This window comes from Siphateles boraxobius, unplaced genomic scaffold (assembly GCF_051911475.1).
Source record: "Siphateles boraxobius isolate OS27281-9 unplaced genomic scaffold, OSU_SipBor_1 86, whole genome shotgun sequence".
Lineage (NCBI taxonomy): Eukaryota > Metazoa > Chordata > Actinopteri > Cypriniformes > Leuciscidae > Siphateles > Siphateles boraxobius.
The window spans coordinates 1,965,008-1,992,997 of NW_027509215.1; the positions used below are offsets into that span (position 1 = coordinate 1,965,008).

At 36.6% G+C, this 27,990-nt stretch overlaps 2 protein-coding genes across 5 annotated transcripts in view; one reads left to right on the top strand and one right to left on the bottom strand.

Annotated features, from left to right (window-relative positions):
* The window catches only part of efr3a (EFR3 homolog A (S. cerevisiae)), a 42,799-nt gene extending 29,803 nt beyond the window's left edge, over positions 1-12,996 (top strand). For 2 of the 4 annotated variants that reach the window (XM_077221953.1, XM_077221955.1), the window contains 15 exons: positions 100-267; positions 359-473; positions 1,030-1,081; positions 1,990-2,162; positions 3,435-3,510; positions 3,595-3,756; positions 3,883-4,014; positions 4,098-4,165; positions 5,048-5,175; positions 7,594-7,644; positions 8,963-9,042; positions 9,140-9,188; positions 9,260-9,363; positions 10,214-10,263; positions 10,383-12,996. In XM_077221953.1, the coding sequence (XP_077078068.1) occupies positions 100-267; positions 359-473; positions 1,030-1,081; positions 1,990-2,162; positions 3,435-3,510; positions 3,595-3,756; positions 3,883-4,014; positions 4,098-4,165; positions 5,048-5,175; positions 7,594-7,644; positions 8,963-9,042; positions 9,140-9,188; positions 9,260-9,363; positions 10,214-10,263; positions 10,383-10,488 (1,514 nt within the window). In that variant the 3' untranslated portion in view covers positions 10,489-12,996. Of the gene's footprint in view, positions 1-99; positions 268-358; positions 474-1,029; positions 1,082-1,989; positions 2,163-3,434; positions 3,511-3,594; positions 3,757-3,882; positions 4,015-4,097; positions 4,166-5,047; positions 5,176-7,593; positions 7,645-8,956; positions 9,043-9,139; positions 9,189-9,259; positions 9,364-10,213; positions 10,264-10,382 lie in introns of all 4 variants that reach the window. The other 2 variants (XM_077221954.1, XM_077221956.1) reach the window with 1 other exon arrangement.
* Positions 12,997-14,201: 1,205 nt separating this feature from the next.
* Positions 14,202-27,885, bottom strand: oc90 (otoconin 90). The gene is made up of 15 exons (XM_077221824.1): positions 27,846-27,885; positions 26,759-26,821; positions 26,408-26,651; positions 25,808-25,923; positions 25,518-25,631; positions 25,266-25,331; positions 23,304-23,354; positions 22,394-22,510; positions 22,131-22,250; positions 20,072-20,158; positions 18,739-19,971; positions 18,324-18,422; positions 15,350-15,521; positions 15,019-15,125; positions 14,202-14,907 (listed from the first exon to the last, which is right to left on the bottom strand). Exons 1-15 carry the CDS (start codon positions 27,883-27,885, stop codon positions 14,483-14,485), a joined length of 3,054 nt encoding a protein of 1,017 aa, XP_077077939.1. The 3' UTR covers positions 14,202-14,482.
* Between the last annotated feature and the right edge of the window lie 105 nt (positions 27,886-27,990).

Genomic DNA, 27,990 nt, shown 5'->3' on the forward strand with positions numbered 1-27,990 from the left:
CATCTGTGAGATTTTGAGTGTGACATCCTCTGTGCTTGCTTTGAAGCAAAATTAGAATAATTCTGCATAATTACTTTTGTGCTGTGTGTGTATTCTCAGGTCCCACAGTCCTGGAGGTGTTTAACACCCTGCTGAAGCATTTGCGTATGAGTGTGGATTTTGAGCTGGGCGACGGTTCCCGCAGGAACTCGGCGAGTAGCCTTTCCTCCACCCGCACCAAAGAGAGCGAGGAGCGGATCGTCCAGAACGCCATCATCCAAACAATCGGTGACAGCTTCATGTTCTCACTAAGATCTGACCTTTTGTGATGCCCAAACACTGAACAAATTCAATAAAATGGATTCATATGTGCATCTAGGTTTCTTTGGAGGAAATCTTCCTGATTATCAGAGAGCAGAAGTGATGATGTTCATTATGGGGAAAGTGCCTGTTTACGGCACGCCGTGCCACACGCTGGACACCGTCAAGATCGGGTAGGACATTGTGATTCTACATTTGTCATTATTGGCAGTTGTAGTATTTGGAGAAAGTTTCTTGAATCCATAATTATTGCAGATTGCTAAACTAACACATGCACATTTGCAACATGCAAAGTTTGTCTTCAGTGAGTATATAAAAATAAATTTCAGCTTTATGTTTTACATTTTTAAAGTATATTAAATTGTAATAATATTTCACAGTCTGACCCCAAAATTTTGAGTTATAGAATATGAAATGGGCAATTGTGTAAGTTTTTCGACATACTACATCATCACCAAATTTTATATTGATGCCATCTAAGAAAATTATTTAAAACCAGTACTCTTGTATGCATGTCATTTTGTTTATGAAAAACACGTACAGATGCTAATTTCAACATTCCACCGGATATAGCACTCCATCTGGGCACCATTGACACCTTTATTCCAGTGTACTGTGATTTGAGACAGACTAATCCCAGTCCAGTATGCATTGTGTATGTAAAAATAGAAAAAAGAAAGTGAAGTATTCATATTGAAGATTTTGAATTCTCTCCTCTTCCTTTCTCAGGCATCAGGGCACTAAGAGAATCCAGATGATGCTGTTAAGTTCTCTCATTATGGTAAATCTCTCATCTTTTGCGTGCGTGGTCCTTGTAAACCCTACATTATTGGGACAAAATGTCTCCACAAGGAGAGTAATACCAGAAATCTTTGACGTTGTGGGGACATTTTTGAGTCCCCATGAGTAAAGCAGCTTGTAAATCATATTGAATTATGTTTTGAAAATGTAAAAATGCAGGACGTTTTCTGTGAGCGTTGTGTTAGGATTAGAGGATAGATTATACAGTTTGTACAGAATAAAAATCATTGAAATCATGGAGGCTATGGAAAGTCCCCATAAAACATGGAATCCCAACATGTGTGTACTGTAAGGTAGTAACGATATAGGGAAACTAAAATTGCAGTAGCTTTACCGTTGCTCCGTCATTTTAATAGGAATCCATGTTATTATGAATTTTGCATGAGGATGAAAGATTTCCCAAAAAATTTATTTCGCTAATGTAAGCAAATCCTCAGGCTTGTATCAGGCATGACATCAGAATAAAGATTTTAGACTTACATTCTGTCTCTGAGTTTGTTAGTAAAAAACCATCCACACTTTCCTTAAGGGAGTTTCTGAAGGTTCCTAGACAGCAGACTGCACAGATCATAACATCAGATTACAGCTGCCTGTGGTGCTCTGTGTCCTTTTTCTTCTCTTTTTGTAATTTCCAATTTTGTCTTTAGTCTGGTTTATGGCTGGCTTTAGACAGGGCAACTTTTCAGGCACCGTTGCCTGGCAACAGGCAGTAAAATGGGCCGCAAGTTGAAGCGTACGATTGTTATTTTGGATGTCAACAGCTTTTCCTCCCCATCTCCCACTGCTGGCCATTTCCAGAAGTGTGACAATTGGTTACTAGTTACTGGTGTGTATGGGTTCTAGTTCTGGTGGTGCTGATCATATCTGATGAATTCTTTGTTTGTGTAGGTTACATCGGGGTTTAAGTGTAAAACGATCTGTGCTGGCCTGCCTGCAGCGTTTCTGGAGCCGTTGTGCTCCATCTCTCTGATGGAAGACGGCGAACTCCGGCAACTCGTCTTGGAGATTCTGCACAACATCATCGATCGCCATGACAACAGAGCCAAGCTCAGGGGGATCCGGTATGGATGCTTAACTAACACCCTTAAGTGAATGTGTGAAAACTAGGGATTTCAAAAGTTAATGTGCTAACGTATGTGATTAAATTTAATAATTTAACACCTTAATAACTTAAAGGTGCAGTAAGCAATTTATGAAAAACACTTGATATTTGAAATCAACCCAAACAAACACAGCCCTCCCTTCATTGCTCCGCCCCCCCAAAAAATGCATGAGCACACTCTACAAAAGTGGATGTCTCTCTATCATAGCTGAAGCGAAGTAAAATAATGCTTCAGTGACACTCAAAACTGTCCTGCTGTCACTATACTATTACAGCATATCTTGGTTCTGTGAAACAGCAAACCAGTGTTGCTCACGTATGGAGCAGAAACAACACAACCTCTGCATCTGTTTTCAGGCCTTTTAAGTTATGTCTTTCCAGAGCTGGAAAGCTTTTCTGATTAAAGCGGGTCCTAAAGCTCTTGCCTGATGATAACCCTTCTTTTTCCAGTGATATTCCTCTGAGCTTTTCTCTTTTGTAATGTCTCTCAGCCATCTCTCTTTCTACAGTCTATCTTCAAATCTCCCTCTTGCTCGCTCTCCCCCATCATGAGTGGACACGCCCCTTACTGCTGATTGGCTACAAGTGTGTTGAGGCACTTTCAACACCGTTTCACTAACCGCACCTATAATGCTGTAATTGCATTTGTTCAATTTGACCTAACTGTTTCATTCTTTTATGTGTGGTTTGTAAAGCCTGATTGAAACAGAGCAGAACTGCAGTGCGTCTTCACTTACACAATTCTTAGCAACCCTTTATTAGTATTTTTCAATCTAAATGGGATATTTTATTATAGAATGGATATCTTTTTATGGTTTATTATTAAATTGTTGTAGATGTAAGTTGATTTAATTTGTAATTCTTGTGGTTTGGTGCATTTTGCGAAATCTAGAACCTGTTTGCTTGATTCTTTTTTGTTTTAATTTATTTGTATTTGTTTTAGTTAAAGTATAGAAAGGTTTTTTTTTAAGTTTTTCATCTAATATATATATATTTTTATTTCAATTAACGAAAGCAATTTTTAATAGTTTTAGTTTGTTAACAATAACAACACTGGTGCCAGAAGTTGTGGGTAAGTGTGAATAAACTCTTATTGAATCAATTAATTTTTTCTGTCGTGTGTGTGTGTGTGTGTGTGTGTGTGTGTGTGTGTGTGTGTGTGTGTGTGTGTGTGTGTGTGTGTGTGTGTGTGTGTGTGTGTGTGTGTGTGTGTGTGTGTGTGTGTACGCAGGATTATTCCTAATGTAGCTGCTCTGAAGTTCAAAAGAGAAAAAATCTCCAAACAGGATGTGGTTTTCATGAAAAAGGTACGAGACACAAATGCACACAGACATCACAACCACACACATGTACAACCTCAGCCCTTAAACTGTTGCTCTTTCACCCTCCAGCATGGGCAGCAGTTATACAGACACATCTATCTGGGCTGTAAGGAGGAAGATAACGTGCAGAAGAACTTTGAGCTGCTCTTCACAGCTCTGGCTCTGATCACTATTGAACTGGCCAATGAAGAGGTGGCGATTGACCTCATCCGCCTGTCCATCGCACTACAGGTATTCTCACCTACGATTACATTTATTGATTTAGCAGATGCTTGAATCTGAAGGCGACGTACCAGAAGCAATTCATCTGAGATTTCAGATTTGTTATGCTAATCTCTGTGTTTTGTATGGCTGAAGGACATGGCCTTGGTCAATGAGGAGAATATGCCCATGTTTATTCGCTGTGGTGTCATGGCGTTGGTCGCCGCATACCTCAATTTCCTCAGTCAGATGATTGCAATTCCTCTTTTTTGCCAACACGTCAGCAAGGTAAGGCACTTACAAGGCACTTATGGCACACACACACATACACCGTACATACAAATTCCTGTAACTCCTTTTCTTCCTGTCAGGTGATTGAGATGAGAAATCTGGATGCTCCGTACCTTCTGCCTGAACACGTTTTTAGAGAGAAGTGTGTGTGAGTATTTCTGTGTGAATGTGTTTTTCCTAAAAACTATGTCAGAAATCTATGGAAGCTTGTTTCCACCACAGAATTTATTTATTTATTTTTTCACAGAAAACTTTTTCTCTCACAATTGCGAGTTTATATCTGGCAGTTCTGACTTTTTTTCTCAGAATTGTGAGATATAAACTCTCAATTGCGAGTTATAACGACCAATTCTGAGGGAAAAAATTTTTTTTCTCAGAATTGCGATTTAAAAAATAAGAATCGTGAGCTATAAACTCGCAGTTATGAGAAAAAGTATTTTTTTCCCTCAGAATTGGACGCTATAACAACTCGCAGTTCTGAGAGAAAAAAAAATTCCCAGAAAAAATTGAAATTGGACGTTATAACTCGCAATTGCGAGTTTATATCTCACAATTCTGAGAGAAAAAAGTCAGAACTGCCAGATGCAAACTCGAAATTGCGAGGAAAAAAAGTCAGAATCATGAAGTAAAAAGGACACAGTTACCTTTTTTATTCTGTGGCGGAAACAACAAGCCAAGCCAATATGAGAGATATTTTTGAAATGTGTCAGTATCAGTTGATATTGGATAATTAATTGTGAAGCTCAATTCCTCTATTTTTTACATATAAAATACCTTTGCCATCATCTAACACTCTTAAATTAATCTTTAAAAATACTAATAATGTAAGAACACCGTCATATGTAATCTTTAGCTGATCTCAAAATAAATATCCATTTTTCATGCTGTACATTATAATGTTGTGATTCCTGAATAATTTATTATTTAAATAATTTTATTTAAATAATAAATAAAATAATTGGTTTTAATACTGGCATAACTCATTCCAGACGCCTTTCCTTGTGTGTATCTGTATGTTTGTGTGGATCAGGTTCCCAGACTCTTTGGAGCGGGACGACATTTCTTTGTATTTTCAAACAGCTGATCTGGCGGAAGCTCTGACTCTACCTGGATATAACGTAGAGAGACTGGCTATACCGTACATACCTCAGGTTACAGGTAAACACATGCTATTCTGTACTATATAAAATTGAGACGTTATCTGATTTAATATCTAGTAATAAATCTTAAGTCAGCTCATCTTTATTTATATTGTGCTTTTTACAATACAGATTGTTTCAAAGCAGCTTTACAGTGATCAACAGGAATATAATGATCAATTCTGCTGTAAAGCAGCTCTAAAAGAGACAATCGTGTATTTATTCAGTTGAAGTCAGTTCAGAGTTGATTCAGCTCAGTTCAATAACTGTGTGAAGTTCATCAGTTGTAATAAATTATTATTTAAACGCTAAATTAAGTGCTAATTCACTCTATATTAACAAATGTTTTTTTTTTTCATAAGTTTTTGTTTTTCATAAGTTTCATGTTCAAGTTCTGTTCGGTTTATTTCTAAAGCATATTTAAAAACAGCCACAGGCCGACCAAAGTGCTGTACAATAAAAGGGCACTAATATATTTCAACCTCAAATCAAATCACTGTGGGTAAAATTGTCTCGTCCTGTTTTTATTTTTTCACAACGGAAATGTCACATCATGAAAATAAAATGGGTGTGAATCCAAGTTCATACTAGTTGCGTCCCAAATGACACTATGCACTTATACTCGATGTACTTATGCACTATGTACTCATCCGTGTAGTGTTCGAATTGTATACGGTTATTTAGTCATTGAACATCGGAATCTGATGCTATGTAATTAAAGGGGTGGTATAATGCCCTTTTCACAAGATGTAAAATAAGTCTCTGATGTCCCCAGAGTGTGTATGTGAAGTTTTAACTCAAAATACCCACAGATATTTTTATAAAGCATGTTAAAATTGTCACTTTTTGAGGGTGAGCAAAAACGTAAACTTTTTTTTGTTTTTTGTCTGTCCCTTTAAATGCAAATGAGCTGCTGCTCGGCACAGAGGGCGGAGCTTCAACAGCTTGTGTCCTGAACATTTCTAAAACTTTAAGCCTTTTATGTTCAAACCGGAGTCAGACAAAAATGGAGAGACTCAAGAAGAAGTGACATGTAGACAACATTTCTGAATGGTTAGTTGATGAATTTACGTAGCTTATGTGTAGATATCATCTAGTCTTTGATTATCATATTCTGTCATGATAATCTATAAATCGCGTTCCGGGGGGCAGGGTTTATGTGAATTATACAGTTTGTGATGTCACTAACCCGGGAGGAATGTTGTGTAGTCCCTACCAGCTTTTTGTTGTAGTCCTTAAAAAGCAATTTCTTTATTAAAATATCTCCCTTTGCTTTGAATTTTGAGCGTCGTGACTTTACAGATGTTGTTCGTGCTCAAACAGCAACATTACACACTACTTAAAGTTAAAAAAGTGAAATCATATTCAACCACCCCTTTAAAGTTGTGACAGTAGAGTGCATGAAGTGTCCAACATTCGACACTTTGTTTGTTTCCATTCATTTAGTGCATCATCCAGGTAAAGTGCACTTTTTCTTTTTAGAATTTTCAATGGGAACACTACTCGTACAATTTATACTTAAAAACATCATAGAATTGTGTGAATTGGGACGCAACAGTTTAAACAGTTAAAACTGTTACCTAAAGCTGGAATGCACTACGTGACTTTTGCCTGGATTTGTAGTTTTTGGCTAGATGCTGAAAGTCAGAGCCAGTCTGCAGATAGACAATCTGCAGTGTATTATGGGCACAGACTCTTCTTTTAGCTTCAGACTTTCACTGCAACAGTAGGCAAAAAGTACCCGGATGACCTTCTACTTCTGTCGAGATGAGACCATCGTAGAGGATTTTTGAATGGAGGTTAAGCAACCCATCATATGCCACTTGACAATGACAACATGGTGTATGTAGTGCTTCCAATTTCATTCATACTAAACGCATTCATACTACAGTAGGCCTAAATAGAAAGTATTTTTTTAATGGTTGTGAAGCAAGTTTCAAACCAAATGTAGTGCCTACTATACAGAATGCAATTTCGGACGCAGCACGATTCCGTCCAGTCTGAGAATAAAACAGGTTTGATATTTTGAGTCGATTTTAGAACTCATTGTTTTCATTTGTCACGTGTCTCTTAGAAGAAGAGGTGCGTTTCTGCGTGAGTTTGTTGTGTTTGGAACGACCTGAAAGTTTGGTAGTGTGTGATCCTCAGTTGTTTAGTGTATAATGCCCAGTTTTTCTCTGTTACCATTTACAAAGTGAGCAAGTATATGATGCCTAGTGTTTTCAAATCTGTTCAAGTTGTGTAGTGTGTTACAGCCAGGAATCTGGTGCTAAAATCAATCACCAAGTCCCTTGCAACAGCAATGCTCAAAACTAAACCTCTAAAATAATATTTTTACTGCTAATATTAACTCCTGGAGATCTTTCCTTTTCATATGTAAATTTACATGCTTCTTCCACTCTTGCCTTTTCTCTGCCTGTGTGTGTTTGCACCTCAGTCCTGTACACGGTAGGAAAAATTCTGCACAGATGCAAACAGGCATCCAGAGGTACTATCAATGAGTTAGTGAGGTCACCTGTAAGTGTGTGGATAGTAAGAATATGTAGTTAGTTTCTCCCCAGTTCAACCGTAAGTTTACCACAGCCGCAGATGTAGACCTCCCGTCCTCCGTAGCATCCGTAACAGAATTCCAGTAGCTCCTGAATGTGGTGTTGAATAACTCAACAGTGGGGTGCAGTATAAGTGCTATGTGTCATGTGATAAATCAGTCCTGTTTAACTGATTTGGTGTTTTGTATGCTGCTGTCGTCTGGACTGTGTTATGGGTAGGTTAAAGAGAGACACACACCAGTCCGAGCTCACAGTTTAGAAGCGTGGGTCTCGGGGAGAGTGCTGATGAAGCATCATTTGACATTTTATTGACCTTTTTGGATCTCACTTTCTTCCAATCACAGTAGACCTGCTGCCCTCGAGAAACCCTTTGAGTTGAGGGTTTATTTTACCTATAAATATTTGGTCAAAGATTCCTCTTTTTTCACATTTTAAGTGCTGTTTTGTGTGGAAAATAGACTAAAAGTATGTGCTAATAAATATTTAGAATTAATATCACAATGAATTAATTATTATTAATTTAAATTAATACATTATATTTAATATTTGTATAATATATAATTAATAAATATATATATATATATATATATATATATATATATATATATATATGTGAGCGGTCAAATCGATTAATCGTGATTAATTAAAGTTTGTTTATAGTGTGTGTGTGTATATGTATGTGTGTATATATATATATATATATATATATATATATATATATATATATACACACACACACACACCTATAATAAATAAAGTAGCGGCCTCAAATGTTCATCCTTAATATAATGCAGTTGTAATGAGGATAAAAAAAAGAAACATGCAAGGAATCTTTTGATGGAATATTAGTGTATATAGTTTTCCGAAATGAGATGGTTATGGAGTTAGTTTATTTCTGATTTGACATCAGCACTCTCGCCCTGAAACTCTTACTTTTACTCATTAATTATTCTTTTGAAACTTATGTTGCTGTGATTTCTGTCTTTGTTTGAGTGATTTGCATTTTCTTCTGTTTAATAATGCTTTCATGCTGCTTTGCCTGAACATAACATTCATTAAACATGAATAGGCAGTGAGAAAAAAGTGAGGGAAATTCACCTCCCCTTATAAGAGGCTAATTAAACCCATATATCATAGATGCGGATACTGGGTTTAGTTTAGCACAAATCAACGCCGAATCCGTGCATGATCAGAAATATTTGAGTCCTCAAAGCTTCGACTATTTATACATCACTGATTTCTGACCCACAGATGAAGACCGGCTGCCCCGTAGGAAGAGTTTTGTCGACACTATTTCTCTCCAAGTTGACATTATTTCCAACAGCTTACCTGATCAGGTACACTGGACAAAAACATAAATGAATACATTTTAAACACGCTTGAATCATTTTAAAGAATTAGACTAAAGAACATATTTTTGTGTTTATCCTATAGTCTCAGCTTGCAGAGGAAATCACGTTTGAGACACTAAAGAAGGCCATCGGTATGTGTGAATCAGTGTCTTCTCAGTGTTTATATGTGTGTTAGTGTCTGATGTCGCGCCATCTCTCTCAGATACCACTGGTCTGGAGGAACAAGAAAGGGAGAGGAGACGGCAGGTGATGGAAAAGTTCCAGAAAGCTCCGTTTGAGGAGATTGCAGCCCACTGCGAGTCCAAGGTACAGCTTGTGTGTGATCTGCCGATCTGTCTTTCAGACTCTTTAATTTTAAAACAAAACTAGGGATGCACCAATATGGACATTTTTGCTGATGTGATAACTGATCATTATTTATAGTTTAAGAGGAATAACAATATTTTTGGACACTAATATATATATATATATATATATATATATATATATATTAGTGTCCAAAAATATTGTTATTCCTCTTAAACTATAAATAATGATCAGTTATATATATATATATATATATATATATATATATATATATATATATATATATATAACCAAGTATAAATCTCATCAAGTTAGTTTTTTTATTAAATTTATTAATATTTTATCCAAAATAATAACTAAAGGTAGTAACAACTTCAACAATATATTTTATTTGTAAACTGATGTTCAGCTGTTCTTTTAATAGTCAACTTATTTTCGGATCATCAGTCATCAAGCTCGGTAAACACTGTCTGTCACAGAGAGAGATTTACCTTTAATTTCACCAGATTGTATGCTCACTAAAAACCCCCAGTCATCATGTGTTCAGACCATTTCCAGTTTGATTTTGACGTGGCATGAAGGGGTGATAGTGGCTGAGCTGTTTACTCTTTAATTAGTCTTCCCATCAATTTCATAATTTTGTTCATTCATACTGATTTGCGAACACGGAGCAAGAGATGGGATTTGATATATATAAGCCATTTTGTTCCTACATTACAAGTGAAATCGTGGCAACATGGAAAGAATATGGGGCCATTTCTGTAAGATTGTGCATATTAACACACTCATTGTGTTGTGGTAATTAAGAACCCATGATACAGTATTTGAACATTCCTCTGTGTGTTTTCAGGCCAACATGCTGCATGATCGCTTGGCTCAGATATTTGAGCTCACCATTCGGTAAGTTGACCTTTGAGAGTTTTCATAGGTGGAAAATGAAGGTGTTAGTATGTTTATCAAATATTTTTCAGTGTGAACTGATATTTGATTGGTCGTTCTGTCTGTTCATTTCTAATCAGCCCTCCCCCGAGCCCCTCAGGCACCGTGACCGTGACATCAGGCCATGCCCAGTACCAGTCTGTGCCAGTCTATGAAATGAAGTTCCCTGACCTCTGCGTTTACTGAACCATGACTTTTCACCTTGTCTATATCACACAGACTCAACTTTGACATGTGACCACTTACCTTTATCACATTTTAAATGGTCACATGCTTGGTCCTGTGACCTTTAACTCACCTGAACCACTCATCTTCATTAGACACCTTTCACTATAAACATTTCATACATTCATGTCCAGCAGAGGGATTGGGTGCGAACTGGACAGGCACTTCACACCTCCATTCTGCACCAATCAGCACGCAGAGCTTTACAACCAGCTGTCCAATCATACACCAGCTCTGTAGAATCATATGTGTGTGATTTTCAGTTTGATTCTTGCACTTAAAGGCAGCTCCAAGAATCAAAACTGAGTCTTTTAAACACTTGATTCTTTAGCTTCTTTATGTATTGATTCATAGGAGTAATTTAAAAACGACTCACTCTGGACGCATTTAGGAAACTTAACTGCTAGCATTAACTTAAGTGCTAGTTTGCTAGTTTATTTTCATTGACTAATTTCTTTAGCACGTTAATCCATCATCAGCAGAGAGATTTGAACATAATTGATTTCTGCTCACTCAAATCTCTCCTATATAAATGATTATAGTGTACAGTATCGCACAGGTATAGTATAGCCTATTTTTGACATAAATATATATATACTTTTAGATGAAAGATTGCTGATAGTTGCAGAGTGTCATTTGTCTATCGTTTGCATGGCTTAGCCAACATTTCACTGCAAACCTCCGAGTTTTGGCCTTTATTAATCTACAATTAGCCTTTAACTTAAGTGTTGTGGATGTTAATAGGGCTTTTGTTTACCCAGAGTTCTTAGTGATCACTATGCTCTCCATTTTGCCTTCACTGCATAGAGAAACCAAAACATTTGCTTTTCATCACCAAAGAGCTCCACCCACACCCTTCCTTTATGGCCACATACGGCCGCCATTCAAATCTCTTTGAGGGTGGAAATACCGCAGTGTTCTTGAACTCAAACATAAAACAGCTTCTGAAAAATGAAGAGTCGAAAAAAAATGATGGATATCAGTGATAAAATGATCTGCATTCATCAACCAGCTGTTTTTATATCGAGCCACAAGGGCATTGAATTGCTTTTTTCTTTATTCATCTACCTTGGGTCGAAAAAATGTGTCATGCTGAATTCTGACAATTTATCTGTGACTGTTAGATGCTGAAATACTTTGCTGGAAATGTTTTACATCATCTGAGCTTCCTGTGGTGAGAGCTGTGATCAATTTCAGTTACGTTTAGCTGGTAGAAACTGTTTAGGACATTTTTGGGTGATTCTGAGGTGCTTTTCATAGGTTCAAGAGATTTGTTGTCATACAACTGGCTTGTCTTGGTTTTGTGAAGGCATCTATGTGGACGGAACGGCAAGTGAGCAGACAGGAGTGCAGGTGTGGTACATTTATATGCTGATTATAGGTGATTTAATGATGATGCGATGCTGTTGCCCCTTTTTTGGCCTTTGAAACGTTTCAATGGTCTGTCTGTTTATGAATAGGGACTTGCACCTTGCACTGCATTGTGGGATTTCAAGAAAGTCAAGAATGTCTTGAAGTATTTAAAGGTCAAACTTCCGAGATGGCCTCCTCTAAATGCTCAATATGATCGATTTCTTGATTTCAAAGAGTTGAGAGCGAGATGGCAGCTTTTCTGCTTTGATCCTGATCTGTCTAAAGGAAGTTTTATGTGTTAAAGGAAGGATTTCAGTGACAAAATGTTGGTGGACACTGGACAGGAAATAGTCAGTAGTTGACCTTTGGCCATTGTGTATTTCTCTAAGTAACTTGCTGCATTCCAATAGAGGTTGCTTTGCAACAGTATGTGTAAAAACTTTTTAATGCTGTGATGAAATCAGGCACATTATTTCTGTAGAAAGATGAAATCATAAAGAATTTCTAGATTAATGCAATACATTTTTTGGTGTAATATGAAATAGGTATGTGATGTTTTTCTGACACATCATCTGTAATGCACCTTTAGAGATGTGCGTGTGTGTCAAAGGGATACGATGAGTCTTTTTTGCATTCTGTTTGTTTTTAAGGGAAATCAGTCTTACTGTAACTGCTTATTCACAATATATGATGTTTTAATTTCATCCTTGGTGGAACTTTTACGGTACTTTAGTGTTTATCACATGGTTTGTTTGAAATATTCTTTAGTTGTGTTATATGTAACAACAATGTTTTAATTTTTTTCCTTGGAGAGAAGTAAAAAATAAGATGAGTTAGATTTGGGGTTGATTGTGATGTGTCGATACGGGACTGTAAGTGTTTCACAGGCTTCTGTGAGGATAGGTAAGTCTGCATGCATCATGCTAGATTTCAAATGTGTAATGGTACAAACCACTGCAGTGTTGCTACAGTAAATGATTATAAAAGTTACAATGAAATCTCTCGGTGTTATTTAGCCATATCCAGGTTCGCTGTCTGACAGTGTCTGCCACATTAATGTGCAATGAGATTTCATGTGCGAGATCATGGTCTTAATAAAGATTTTATATTTAAATACTCACTGTTTCTGTTGTCTTTTTGTATATGGGTGAACTTGCTTGTGAAATGAACCCTTATGCTCTCCTCTTGTACCTTTAGCACTCCCTTAACTCGCCGGTCAAAATGAGCAGAGCCCTAAAATTATACTTATACATTTTTTGTCCAGAAAGCGTATATAATTTCATTTTGATATTTTTTCTATTTTTCTGTATTGTAAAGGTGTTCAAATCTAACCACTTCATATCTGTGTGCATTCTGCATTATGACTGATTGATTTTTATTTGAAAAAACCAAACAGAAAAACATTGCCCCTGTTACAGTATATGACCCTTCATTCATTTTAATGGGAATTCCTGTGTGTGTGTGTGTGTGTGTGTGTGTGTGTGTGTGTGTGTGTGTGTGTGTGTGTGTGTGTGTGTGTGTGTGTGTGTGTGTGTGTGTGTGTGTGTGTGTGTGTGTGTGTGTGTGTGTGTGTGTGTGTGTGTGTGTGTGTGTGTGTGTGTGTGTGTGTGTGTGTGTTCTGCATTGGGGATGTTCTATATTTTCATGCCTTCTGAATTGTGCCAGATTTTTTTCTATTTTTCCTATTAGTAGTATCCAGTCAAGAAAAAACAAATAAAATAACATCCATTGTATACTTAAAACTATACTTAACAAATGCACTTTTAAATGAAATATGTAATTTATTTCATGTTACAGTACTCTGATTATATGTTTTCCATTGCATTACAGTAGGCTACTGAGTATTGGGGGAACATGCATAACATCTTAATGTTCCTTCAAATTTGCTTTATGCAGGGTTATTTTTTATTTATTTTTTAGTGAAATGCTCCAGACATTTCTTGGTATTTTTCATGGGATTCACCCAGACATTTTTTGGCCTTCTTGACTTTTAGAAATTAGTAACTAACTGAAATAATTTTGAGTTGAAGTACTAAAAATTACTAACTGAAATAATTTTGAGTTGAAGTACTAAAAATTACAAACTGAAATAGAACTAAAACTAAATTAAAATATCTTTATAAAATCTATAATAGTATATAAATAATAATAAAATAATACTGGAGCAGAGAGATAACAGGGCAATGGTATTTGGAAAATTGGTTGGACTTAAATCCAGATCGCCTGCCACATCTCCAATATTTCTATAGATTTAAAGAAATTCAGAAAGCCTAAGCTAAATGGTCTCCTGTAATCTCAACATATTTTATGTGGATTCAAAATTTTTACATAATAAATGCATTTATTTTTAATTAAACAATAATCAGTTACAATTGGATAAAAAAAATACTGAGAAACTTACAGTAAAAATACAACTGGCATTCAGGATTCAGCACAAAAACGCAATCTTTCAGCAGAACACAAGCGGAGGAGAAGCTGCAGATCTTAGATGATCTTGTGTGGCCACTGGATACCGAGTGAGTTCAGATTACATCTTTTCTTACTGATTCCTCTATCATTGAGAGCTCTCTGAAAATGTTACAAATTATAGAACCACCTTCTCCTACTGCTCCAATTCCTTTTCCTCCTCTTCTTCTTGTTCTTTTCCTTCCTCCTCCTCTTCTTTTTCCATTCCTGGCTCCTGCTCCTCCTCCTCCTCCTCCTCCTCCTCCTCCTCCTCATCTTTGATGCCCAGTTGTGGTTTGCTGTGTTGGGGGTTCTTGTTGAGTGTGGGTTTATGTGGCTGAATGTGCGTGTTTGATTGGTTTTGTGTGTTCATTTGATGCCGTGATGGGGTCATTTCATTGCTCTCCTCACTGGAGTCCTGACTGGCTGATTGTGTTGAAGAATGAGGCTTTCGGAGGCACGGTGGGCGGGGCCCGGAACATGAGGAGGTGACTGATTGGTTAAAGTGTGAAGCCGCCATACACTCGGCAGTCGAGCGATCGCAGACGCACTGCAGCCGGTCACACACACTCACACCTGAACCTGCCACACATACACAAAACAATCATTAACATAAAACCGACCTCCGTGAAAAACTTTCTTAATTGTGAAGTACGAAGGTTTTTGCATGCTTTCACGTGTGTAATGTCGTACATCGAGGCTTTCCTTTTTGGCAGCTGATTTGAGCGTTGAGTTTTCTGTTTTTTCTGCAGCCTAGCACACTAAGCTGCTCCAAACAGCACTGCTGCAGAAAACAGCACCTGACACAGAGACACGTCAAGGACAGTCAGGACACAACAGCTTCAGCAGTGAATTTAACCGCACAATAACAGTAACGTTCTTTACATACACTGAGTGAAGATATAAGACAAGAACTGAGAATCATTTGCGGTTGACATACATCTGAACCATCTGAAATCAAGAGTGTGTGTGTGTGTGTGTGTGATTCCAGCATTTTTGCCAGTGTAGAAATGTGTGTTCTGACCGGTCCAGTTGGTCTACGGGGTTTCCTGTCCCCTGTTGTCCACAGTGGCAGCCATAGTGTTGATACTCATGAGGACATCGTCCAGTCAGACAGTGCAGCATTTCTCCCAGAGCAGACATGTCCCTCAACACCTGTCCAGATGCACTGTACTGGAGGAAAGATGTGCTGCACTCTACAAACACACACACACACACACACACACACACATTGTACATGTAGCCACACTTTTTTGATGCTGGAATATAGTTATTTCCCGTAGAAAAACCATACCATTGTGGTGATATTTTAGCTCCACTAAAGCTATAATTTGTCTTTTTAAAATGTCATAATGCTTTAGTCTGAAATTCTACCAGCATTTGTAGCTTGACTTTGCAGCATGAATACAAATTAACCAGACTACAGCTGGCTTCAGTGTTGTATAGATGGGTCGAATGATAGAGTAGATGTGTATTTCAAGGCATGACACTACAGGCAAAACCATTTTTTCACACACTGTTCAATTTTGAGATTTTAGGCTATTTTGCATCCAGAACATGTATTTTTTCAGGCTAGTGGAAATAAAATTAAAATTATCCAAGATACAAAAACATCTGAATACAAATACAAAGTATCCAAAACACACTATAAGATTTTTTCTATTTGCATCCGTAGATTTCAATTGCAATACATATATTTAAAAGGCTGTTTTCTTAAAACAATTTTTTTTTCTCATGCACTAAGTCTGAAATCTCCTCTTTAATAGCACTTACAAACACCAAATTACCGGTATCCGTTTTTTTTCCTATTTATATTCTAAAGGTTTTTGCAGAGTGGTATGTTCATATATTGTTCGTCTAATTTATATAATATTTTATACCTAAAACACAGTAAATACTTATTTTATTTCTGGCTGTTGAGTATTTCTGATTTATGGAGTGATAAAAAGAGATCCAAAATCCTTTCTGTAAAAACCTGTAATAAATTAACACACACACACATTGTACATGTAGCCACACTTTTTTGATGCTGGAATATAGTTATTTCCCGTAGAAAAACCATACCATTGTGGTGATATTTTAGCTCCACTAAAGCTATAATTTGTCTTTTTAAAATGTCATAATGCTTTAGTCTGAAATTCTACCAGCATTTGTAGCTTGACTTTGCAGCATGAATACAAATTAACCAGACTACAGCTGGCTTCAGTGTTGTATAGATGGGTCGAATGATAGAGTAGATGTGTATTTCAAGGCATGACACTACAGGCAAAACCATTTTTTCACACACTGTTCAATTTTGAGATTTTAGGCTATTTTGCATCCAGAACATGTATTTTTTCAGGCTAGTGGAAATAAAATTCAAATTATCCAAGATACAAAAACATCTGAATACAAATACAAAGTATCCAAAACATACTATACGATTTTTTCTATTTGCATCCGTAGATTTCAATTGCAATACATATATTTAAAAGGCTGTTTTCTTAAAACAAATTTTTTTTCTCATGCACTAAGTCTGAAATCTCCTCTTTAATAGCACTTACAAACACCAAATTACCGGTATCCGTTTTTTTTCCTATTTATATTCTAAAGGTTTTTGCAGAGTGGTATGTTCATATATTGTTCGTCTAATTTATATAATATTTTATACCTAAAACACAGTAAATACTTATTTTATTTCTGGCTGTTGAGTATTTCTGATTTATGGAGTGATAAAAAGAGATCCAAAATCATTTCTGTAAAAACCTGTAATAAATTAACAAAATGAGACAAGAATTTCTATTCTGGAAATGTACATAATTAAGTTCATATTTAATTGAATTAGATAATGTCTTGTTTGCAGAAAACTTGTAATACAAATCAGTTTTCTTAATGTACTGTGATTAATCAAAAGGGAAAGTATGATGATATCTATTATTTAAAGGGGCATTCGGCAACTCTAGCTATTTCTTCGCTGATTTGATTTTCACTTTTGTTGTCGCATGTTTTGTCAACAAGCTCCACTAACAGCTGTGAGGCGTATATTTCACAACAATGTCGTAAGAAAACTCACTTGTGGCACCCTCCTCCCCCTTTCTATCGCTGTTCATGTGCATTTGTTATTATCAGAGTCGGACAACTTTATCATGTGGAGCTATGTCTACCGAGGTGGGTAATACATCATTGAGGGCGGCGTGTGTGTTTATGTTGAATTGCCGTAAAGCAGTTTGTGTTTCTCGGTCGTTCTCGCTTCTAACGAGACTTCCTATTTCCAACTTACCGGGACGTTAATCCTCATGTTGCAAGGTTGGTTTTCTGCCTAGGAACGTTGGGGGGAGCGGGGAAAGTCACCATTCTCACCAGAACAGGTTATTAAACCATCCAAATGATTTCTAAACGGTTTTATTAAGTTGAAATAGTTGCTGAATGCCCCTTTAAAATGTTTAACCCTTATACATCTATGGGGTTTGCCTTAAAGGTAGGGTAGGCAATTTTCAGAGAGGTAAGCAATAGCAAGCTAGCTTTGAATGCACAAGATCCCACCCTCCCTTCCGAGCGTCTCAAAAGCCACGCCTCCTTCAAAACACATGAACACGTACAGCCGGGAGCAAACAGAAGTGCCATGAGAGACGGTGTTAAACTACCTCATGTCTCAAAGCACCTAACATTATAATAATAAAAAATGTTGGCACGAGCAGGGTACGGGGAGGTATGAAAATACATACATTGACAGGCAGCTGGGACGCTGTATTAAATCGTCCAATCACTGCTTTCGGTCCAAATGCAATGATTGGACGAACATTTTATAGTCCTACAGATTACACAGACGATATACATATAGGTACATTTAGACCAATTAACTTAGTGATTGCTAGATTTTCAACCAGCATAACAAAAAAAATTCTATAACAAATGACCTACCCTGCCTTTAATTCTTCAAATGTTCAATTATGCAATGAGAGATGGATACTGTCTGTATATGTACGTTTTGGTCTATCTTTCTCTTTAAAATTTTTCACCTTCAGAGTCTTCTTGCTGCTGCAGGTCTGACAGTCCAGCGGCCTCCAGGAGAGACCAGGCAAAGAATGGCGCCGCCCGTCTCCGGACCCGGTGAGACTCTTGGAATCACACACACACACACGCACATTCTGATTTCTCTGGAGTACAGACGCATATGCAGGAGTGTTTGGAGAATAGCTTAACGTAATTTGCTCAAGCAGTACATGTTCTTGGATGAACATTCTGGTACAACATTACCATACCGATAAACCAATTAGAATTCAGGAACAGGATTATCATCAACCAGTCATTTTCATCTGATTTCATGAGTATGTTATGAAGTTTGGGCCTATTTGGTTGATATAAGGAACACATCCTGCTTGGCTAAATCATATTGTTTGTATTGAAGTAGCAGATGTGGATTGTCACAGTTACCGATTTTCTCTGATTCCTGTGAGCTGTCAGATGGCTCTTTTTCTCCCTCTTCCTCTTCCTCATGCTCCTCTTCCTCAGCAGACTCTTGGTGAGCAGTAGTGGTCAATGATGGTAACTGATCCAGGGTGGGACGGGGAGGTTCCTGGGGATGGGGGATGATTTCAACAGCAGCATGTCCTGATTTTGTGGTCCATGTGCTGACAGGCTTGTGAACTGTAGACGTGGTCTTGTTGTTCCTAGTTGGTTTTGCAGCTGGGTAAACCGTTGGTCTTGGTGATGCACTGTGTATTGGAGGTTTAAGGAACTGTGCTGGGATTATCCACATGTATGGACTGACCTCGCTGACCCTGGATGGGATCGTGGTTGTTCGGGTATTGACTGAGTCCTCTTCTTCATCACTTTGTAGATCTTCCTTGCTTTCTATATTGTGCCTATCAACCTCTTTAGACGGAGATGGCTTCGTGTTGGCTCGTGTTTGAATTGTCGGTTTGGTTGCGCTTAAGTCGCCATTTTCTGCACTGTTTTCCTGACTCTTGTTTGGTCGGTATACTATTAAATCACTCTCTCTCTCTGTCTCTTTATCTTCCTCACTCTCTCTCTCCATCTCTTCAACTCGTATCTCTCTCTCTTCACTTCCTCTTATAGACGGAAGTTGCACAAAAGTGGATGCAGCCACTGTGTTTTTATTAGTAGCAGTGGGCGAGGTTGTTTTGTGAAGTGAGTTTTGATTGGTTGTTATTTTAGTGGGTGTGGTCAGAACTATAAAAAGGCTTTGATTAGTTTGTGTTAAATGTTTTTCTATTTCTTTGTCACTCTCTGTCATTTCCTGCTCCTCTTCTCTCTCCTCCATTGACTCATCACTCTTTTCCTCTGTTTGGATGTGTAAAGGTGGGCTGACATACGGTTTAGCGATGTCATTTGAGTAATTAGTTGTAGTATGTGTACCGGATGTGTGTGTAACTGGTTTTACAGTGTGTGTAGTATGTACAAGTGTGTGTGCGACAGGTTTGCTTGCAGCTAAATGAAAGGTGTCTTTATCACTCTCATCGTCGTCCTCCTCAGATGAATGATGGTCAGATTGTGTGTGAGTGTGTGTGTATGTTGTTGGTGTTGTGTGGGGTGTATAGTGAAGACTGTGTGTGTTTGAATGCGTGTTTGTGTATGTATCTGGTACGTCTGTGACAGTCTGTGATTCTGTTATTGTGGTTAGCGCTATGCTAACAGTGAGCTCATCTGTCATAAAACCAAAGAAATATTACAGTCAGAAAACATGCTGAATGTTTTAATGAAGTCTTTTTGCGTATGTGTTTTCAGTATGATAAGACATGCTCACTGTCTGTGCTCCACTCCATTGCATTGTGGGTAGTAAGGATCTCCTCTTTGTCTCTGCCCCGATGTTCTGTCATCAGCACAGAAGTAACTAAAATACAGAAAGTAGCAGCACAGGTCACAGGTTCTGGTCTTAAAGGGTTAGTTCATCCAAAAAAATTTAATTCTGTCATTAAGTACTTATCCTCATGTCGTTCCAAAACTGTAAGTCTTTCAACACATAAAAACACAAATAAAGATATTTCTAATCAAATCTGGGCAATTTCTGTGCCTCCGTTGACAGCTACGCAACTACCACTTTGACATTTCTAAAAGTTCATAGATTGTAAAACTAATCCTTACAAATTGAGAGGTTTAGTCCAAATTTTCTGAAGAGACACAATTTCTTTAGATGATGAACAGACTTTTTTCACATATAAACATATAAACGCACACATCAAATCTGGTAAACGAAGGTCAAGAATGTTGATGTTCTTGCACATGCTTAATGTGCGAGAACCATTGAGATTAATTTTCATGTTACGCAGCGCTTTTTAGCTTCTGCAAGAGGTTTTTTCTCGCGTGTCAAGCATACAGTTGAGCCTCTGTGTTACAAACCTTTTAGGTCTAGGGGAGAGTAAAGCGTGCAACATTAAAATACTGAACGTGTACTGGAAAAACATCTCACACAAACCCGTCCAATTGAAGTATGTTGAGGATTTATTATAATGAGAAGAAAAAATGTAAAGAGTACCTCAATATAATTAATTGAATAAGTGTACCATTTAGATACAAATCCTACGAAAAAGAAAGTTCACAAAACAAAGAGGTAAAGAGAAAAGAACCAGACAGTGCCAAATCAAAGAAAGAAACAAAAACCAAAACCAGTCTTACTAATTATAAACAAAACTATTTATAATCTGACTAAATTGACATTCATCAAAAAAAAAAAAAAAAGATCTTCAGCGTCAGAGACGCCCTAAATAAACTGCTCTTACTGCAAAACGAAAAGTACAAAAGATGGCACGTGTCTTTTATGAAACGTCGTTTATGTTTGCTGATCAATGTTTATATGTGAATAAAAGCCTAAATTCAAACTGTTCATCATATAATGCGATCGAGTCTCTACAGAAAATGTTGACTAAACCGGTCAATTCATAAAGACTAGTTTTACGATCTCTTCAGGAACTTTTTGAAGCGTCAAAGTGGTAGTTGCATAGCTGTCATCTAAGAGACAGAAATCGCTTAGATTTTATGAAAAAGATCTTAATTTGTGTTTAAAAAACGAACGAAAGTCTTACGGGTTTGGAACAACATGAAGGCGAGTAATTTTTGGGTGAACTAACCCTTTAAGATTAAATGTTTATTTACATATATTAATAGCATTGAAAATTTAATCTGTGACCCCACAAAAATTTTGACCTTCTGTTGCGTACTGTCCAGCTGCATTTGGGGGGTAGAACATGTCATGAGAGCTTTGTTATTGGTTTAAACCTTATTGACTTTCATTGTATAGACAAAAATAGTTCTCAGAGAAGACACATCTCTTAAAAAACACCAATCCATATCAGCCCAAACAGGCCTATCCATTTCATTTGTTAATTTATATTGTTTTTAATAATTATTGTACCAAATTTGTTTTGTTGTAGATATTGGTGTTTTTGCCATTGGTTCTTAATTTACATCTTCAGCCACTGTATATAGACTTTCTTTCTTTCTTTCTTTCTTTCTTTCTTTCTTTCTTTCTTTCTTTCCTTCTTACTTTCTTTCTTTCTTAATTTCTTTCTTTCTTTCTTTCTTTCTTTTAAATTGCTTAACTAGAACTTGAAGAAGCCAGCAAAAAAATTAATGCATAATAAATGCTTATAGCCTCAGTTTAAGCCTCAGACTTGTCTTCATTTAGAATTATTTGATCACATTTGATCAAGTGTTTTTGAACACAACAGTAAGCAGTGAGTGTGCTGGAATTTCAAGAAGTCCTTGATTTACAAGCTGAGATGAATTTGTTTGTGAATGACTCAAAATGCACAAACCAACACAGTGCATCTTGGTGTTGGTGTTACTCAGTTTAGCTTATCTCTTACCATTGGAGACCCCATCCTCATATTCTATTGGCTCCTCTTCCTTTTTCTGAACTGTACTTCCCCTCTCTGAGTTTATGTCCCACTTGCTCTCCTCTGCTTCATTCTCTTCTTCCTCTGGACCTTAAGATAAAGTTAAGCTTAGATCAGTGAATTCTTTAGGTAGCTGAGGCTTACTCGAGTTACCAGAACTTAAAATACGAGGGAGAAATCATTTTCTGGGCTACAGAAAAAAGACTAAATATAAGTTTAGTGAAGCATGTTACCTGAATGATATATCCCAGGGTTCTTTGTGCTCTGGATATTGCTGCTCTGAGAGCTGTTGACCAGCACCAACTCATTGGTGAAGTTGCTCATAGTCTCATTCAGTGTGCCATTTACATCTGCAAAAGAGGGAGGTATTTGTATATGATTTAAAAAAAAAAAAATTGTTTTTGTTTAAGTTTTTATTTGCACAGAAAATGTTCTTATGCAACAACAACAACAAAAATCTGATCTAAAATTTAGAATTTCTACCTTTTACACACGTTCTTATTTTTCATAATAATATTTCTAAAGTAATTATTTACTTATTCCAGTACTATATATATAGTATATATACATGCTCATCAAGTCTGCATTTATTTGATAAAAAAACAGTAGTATTGTGAAATAATATTACAATTTTAAAAAAGTGTTCTATTTTTCAACTTTAACATATTTTAAAATGTAATTTAATCCTGTGATGGCGAAGCTGAATTTTCAGCATCATTATTCCAGTCTTCAGTGTCACATTATCCTCCACTAATCATTCTAATATACTGATTTGCTGCTCAAGAAACATTTCTTCCTTATTATCAATGTCGAAAACAGTTGTGCTGCTTGATATCTTTGTGGAAACCATGATTATTTTTTACAGGATTCTTTGATTAGTAGAAAGGGGGGGGGGGGGGAAACGGCATTTATTTTAATAAAAAATCTTTTATAACATTATAAATGTATTTAATGTTACTTTTGATTCATTTAATTAATCCATGCTAAATAAAAGTATTAGTTTTTTTTATCGTACTGACCCCAAACTTTTCAGTGGTAGTTAAATATTAAAAAAGGTTTATATTTATTTAAAAAATATTATATTTATTTATTTTTCTGAATATGTTTGTTTATATTAACAAATCCTGTATTTCTGTGCATTACCATAGAACATGAGCTCCATGTCGATGTCTGATGGAGAAAGCTTCACCCTGTCTGAGACAGAAACCACACTGTTAGTTGATCAGCAAGATATCTAAATCTATCTCTGTCTCTCTCACTCTCACTCTCTCAGCAAGTAGGCTGGTCTCTTCATTGTTACACAAATCTGAAATCAAGTCATTTATAAAGTATATAAAACACATTTTAAAAGCAGTACAGGTATTGCAAATATAAAGGCAAAAATAATGAGGACTGGGAGTGAAATCACAAAAAACTGTTTTGATGTACTGTGCCTTACAGAAACTTAATTTAGTCTTAATCAGGATTCAGGTCCCATCATAACACAGAAACGGCGCTTGTTAAAGTTACAAATTACTTACTTCTAGCTTCTGACAAAGGCTGCATCTCAATACTAGTTTTACTTGATTTTAGTGCTGTCTTCGACACTATAGATCATAACATACTCTTAGATTGATAACAATGGTATTCACTGACCGGCATTAAGGTGGTTTAGATCGTCTTTACCATTTTGTTTACTTAAACGGGGTATTATCCAAGTTAGCGTCAGTAAATTATTGAGTGCTGCAAGTGTCTGTTTTAGGCCCTCTGCTATTTTGCTACTCTGCTAAAAAAATTATATTAAATTTTGATAAGACTGAGGTATTAGTTATTGGACCAAAAACCTGTACAAAGAATCTCTTAGAATACAATTTGTATCTAGAATAATGTACTTTTACTTCATCCTCTACAAAGACCTGGGTGTTACAAAAGAAACAGAAACAGACAGTGGTTGTCTTTTGAAAACTATATTTCATTTGTCAAAAACAGCATTCTTCCACCTCAGAAACATGGCTAAGCTACAGAATATGTTATCTATTTCCGATGCAAAAAAAACATGTTCATGCATTCATGACCTCGACACTGGATTACTGTAATGCACTATTGGTGGGTTGTCCTGTATCCTCATTAAACAAGCTAGTCCAAAATGCAGCTGCTAGAGTTCTTACCAGGTCAAGATAATAATGATCCAATAACTCAAATTTTATCATCTCTACACCGGTTACCTATTAAGTTCCGTATCGATTACAAAATATTGCTACTGACTTATAAAGGCCTAAATGGTTTAGCTCCTGTGTATTTAACCGATCTTCTATCGCCCCACATTCTATCACACTCTTTAAAATCACAAACGTCTGAACATTTGTGATAGTACCTATAGCAAGGGCAGCATGTACAGTATATTGAAAATAGCAGAGGGCCTAAAACAGACCCTTGCAGCACTCCATAATTTACTGATGTTAACTTGGATAATACCCCCATTTAAATAAACAAAATGGCAACGGTCCAAAATGATAGGTACAAAAGGAGGTAGATCGTTTTCGCATTTGGCTCCTAACTGTGGAATAGCCTTCCCTATAATGTTCAGCGCTCAGACATATTCTCACAGTCTGAATCTAGATTAAAGACACATTTAATCCAGACATTCACATAATGCATCTTAAAACTAGAGCATATGCCAGCATCAGTTTGGATCCAGCCTCTTACAAAGATTTCAGATGACTCAACACCTGTGAAGAGATGGCACCAACCCCTGCGAGGACTTCAGATGACGCCAACTCTGAGTCAACATGCATAATTGCCAAATTTTCTATTGTAATCATTATGATCACAACTTGAAATAATTGCTTTTACAAGCTCATTGTTTCTGCCTAATTGAATAAATGATGTTAGCTAACTGCATGCCTTGTATTATCTTAGAATTGAACATTTCTGACATATAGACATTACTTAGACACAGTCACCTCTGATAACAGATTACTCTAATTGTAATGTAGAAACAATCCATTTTCTGTAAAGTTGCTGTGAAACAATATGTATTGTGAAAAGCACTGTACAAATAAATGTGAATGGAATTGAACAAATAAAGATAAAACAATGAGCTAATGTGGGTCTCAACAGCCTCACCTGTTCCATTGAGCACATCACTGGTGTAGGTGTCATTATCAGGTAGATCAGTCACAAAGGGAGGGACTGAATGGAACATACAGTGAAAGAAAGATGAAACTTTGATACTTTTTAATGCTATCATGTAAAATATTTATATCAGCACTCATATGCCACTGACATGTCTGTTTGTTGTTAGGACTGTGAACATCTAGTGACTTCATTTCATCTTTGAAAGGTAAAGGTGCTTGTGCTCTGATATAATACTTTTACCTGTCTGTGATGTGATTGGTTGGTTATCTCCATCCTGTTGTGTGACTGCATGGTTGGAGCTGATGCAGTCTATAACTGTCCAATCACAATGGCAGAATCCTTCCTCACAGAAATCTGCAGACGTATCTGCAGAAGTTGGACACAACGGAGGTCAGCTAACTCTTTTCTCCATATAACAGTGTAATCATACCATATAAATGCTAGTGATCAAAATTTTATCTCCTTGATGGAAATGCTTTCCTTTAAGGCTCTTTGAAATGTAAAAATCTGCAATGAAAAAGTTTTAAGACTAAGTGTACCACAACTGGAGTTGTAGCTGCAGGTGTAGTTGTTGTACATTGGTGTCCTGCGACTGCAGTTTCTGTCCTTTAGCTCTTGAGAACATCTCCAGTGGTTAAGACAACAGCTACAAACACAATCACATTCATTTCAATTTTCTATTAATTTGCATGTATTTAGCATTATACTTTTTAACAGCTTTACAGAAAATAGAATAATAGGGCAAAAGAATAATGAAAGAAAATGAAAAACATCTCACTTAAAGAAGAATTGTTCCTTGCCCATGCAGGTGCGAGTATATGTTGGAATTTATATTAATTTATGTTTAAATGTGTGCATTTATATTAATATATCATGCACATGAATATAAAGTGCATGTTTTTTTTTTTTAATACACGTCACTGCTCTGCATGTTTTAATTTTTAATCTCTTTTCCCCAACTGCATACATAGAGAAGCAGCTAACAGGCAGAAAGAGGGGTCAGAGCCTGCGATAAGTGAGTGTGGACTCCACTGTGAAGTTAATACATCCATTTAAAATCTTTATACCCCCTCCTGAGTCTAATTTTATCCGTTTCTCATTTCTCTCTTTCTCACTGCGTGTGCTCTCACCGGTCGAGTGTGTCGGCAGGCGGAATGTGCGTGTGCGCGGTGCCCCGTGTGTTTGCGTTGCTGCAGTAATGTCCGTGGTTTTGAATGTCCGCTGGACAGAGTCCAGTCTCACACCGCAGATTGACCGCAAACTCCAGCACTGACCGCAGGTCATCAAACACAGAGTACAGCCAGCTGAACCGCACACCCAGACAACCTGTGCGACACACATATATTTTAAAGATAAAGGATTGTGTATGTAGTTAAATACAGACTATTATGTTATTATAATATTATTTATTTAAAATTGTATTTAAAAAATCCTGTCTAATTTCTCCTGTGGATTTGTTTGTTTATGTTGATTGCACTCACCAATCAGAAGCTCATCAGAACTGAGGTCACTTGTTTCTGGGCAGAAAACTGCAGTGCCATGAACTGCATAGAGAAAGTACAAATGTTCCACATTTTTTTGTCGTAAATTAATGTTGTATTCCCATATGTTATCCCCGTAACATTCTAAACTGGGTGGTTGCACTTTATTTTACAGTACATGCACTTACGTGTACTTACCTAAGAAAGAGTAGGTTAATATAAATTAACAGTAAAGTTATGTTTAGGGGTAGGTTCAGGGTTAGTGTTATTACCAAGTTATTGTAATAAATATAATAAGTACATCGTATGTTCATAGGAACAGGACTAATAGAATCCTTTAACAATTTAAAAAAAATATTGTACATTTGAAAAATCAGCAAAATTATACATGCACTCAATTTCAATACAAATCAACGTAAATAGATTATCAAGCTACAACCCCAAAGAAAAACTCCATATACAATTTGTAAAAAAAATGTTACAATTGAGGTCTATTTTATGCAACAAAAGTTAATTAAATAATAATAATAAAAACACTTTTATAACATATGCATTGAGTTAATGGATAAGAAAAATGCAGGACATAAGAATCATGTACATTTTGAAAATGCATAATTGTAGAATTTGATACTAAATTGTTGCTAGTTTCAAATTGAAAAGTATATTAAAAGTATTTTTTGTCCTTAAATATTACATTAACTGTTTTCTTTTTTAATGTTTTACATTTGGCAGACGCTTTTATCCAAAGCGACTTACATTTCATTTCAAGGAACACATTTACATTATTATCAGTTCTTGCTTTCCCTGGGAATCAAACCCATGAACTTGGCGTTGCAAGCATCAACGCTCTACTGTTTGAGCAACAGGAAAGTTTTAAAATGTAATTTATTCCTGTGTTGGCAAAGCTGAATTTTCAGCATCATTACTCCAGTCTTCAGTGTCACATGATCCTTCAGAAATCATTCTAATATGTCAATTAAAAATATTGCAGAAACTGAGAATTATCATCATCTAAATGTCAGTTTCAGGGTGATGAACTCACTCACGCGCCCTCACTACTGACAGAAGATTGTTTGCATTTGCTCACCTTTCTGCAGGGTGAAGAGAAGAAAATACAGCAGCCTCATCTTTATCCTGGTACAAAAGAATCAGTTGTACCATCCAGTATTCAGTGGCCAGTCAAAGCCAAACCAAGATTTATAGCAACGAGACACACAGACATCCAAACTCTT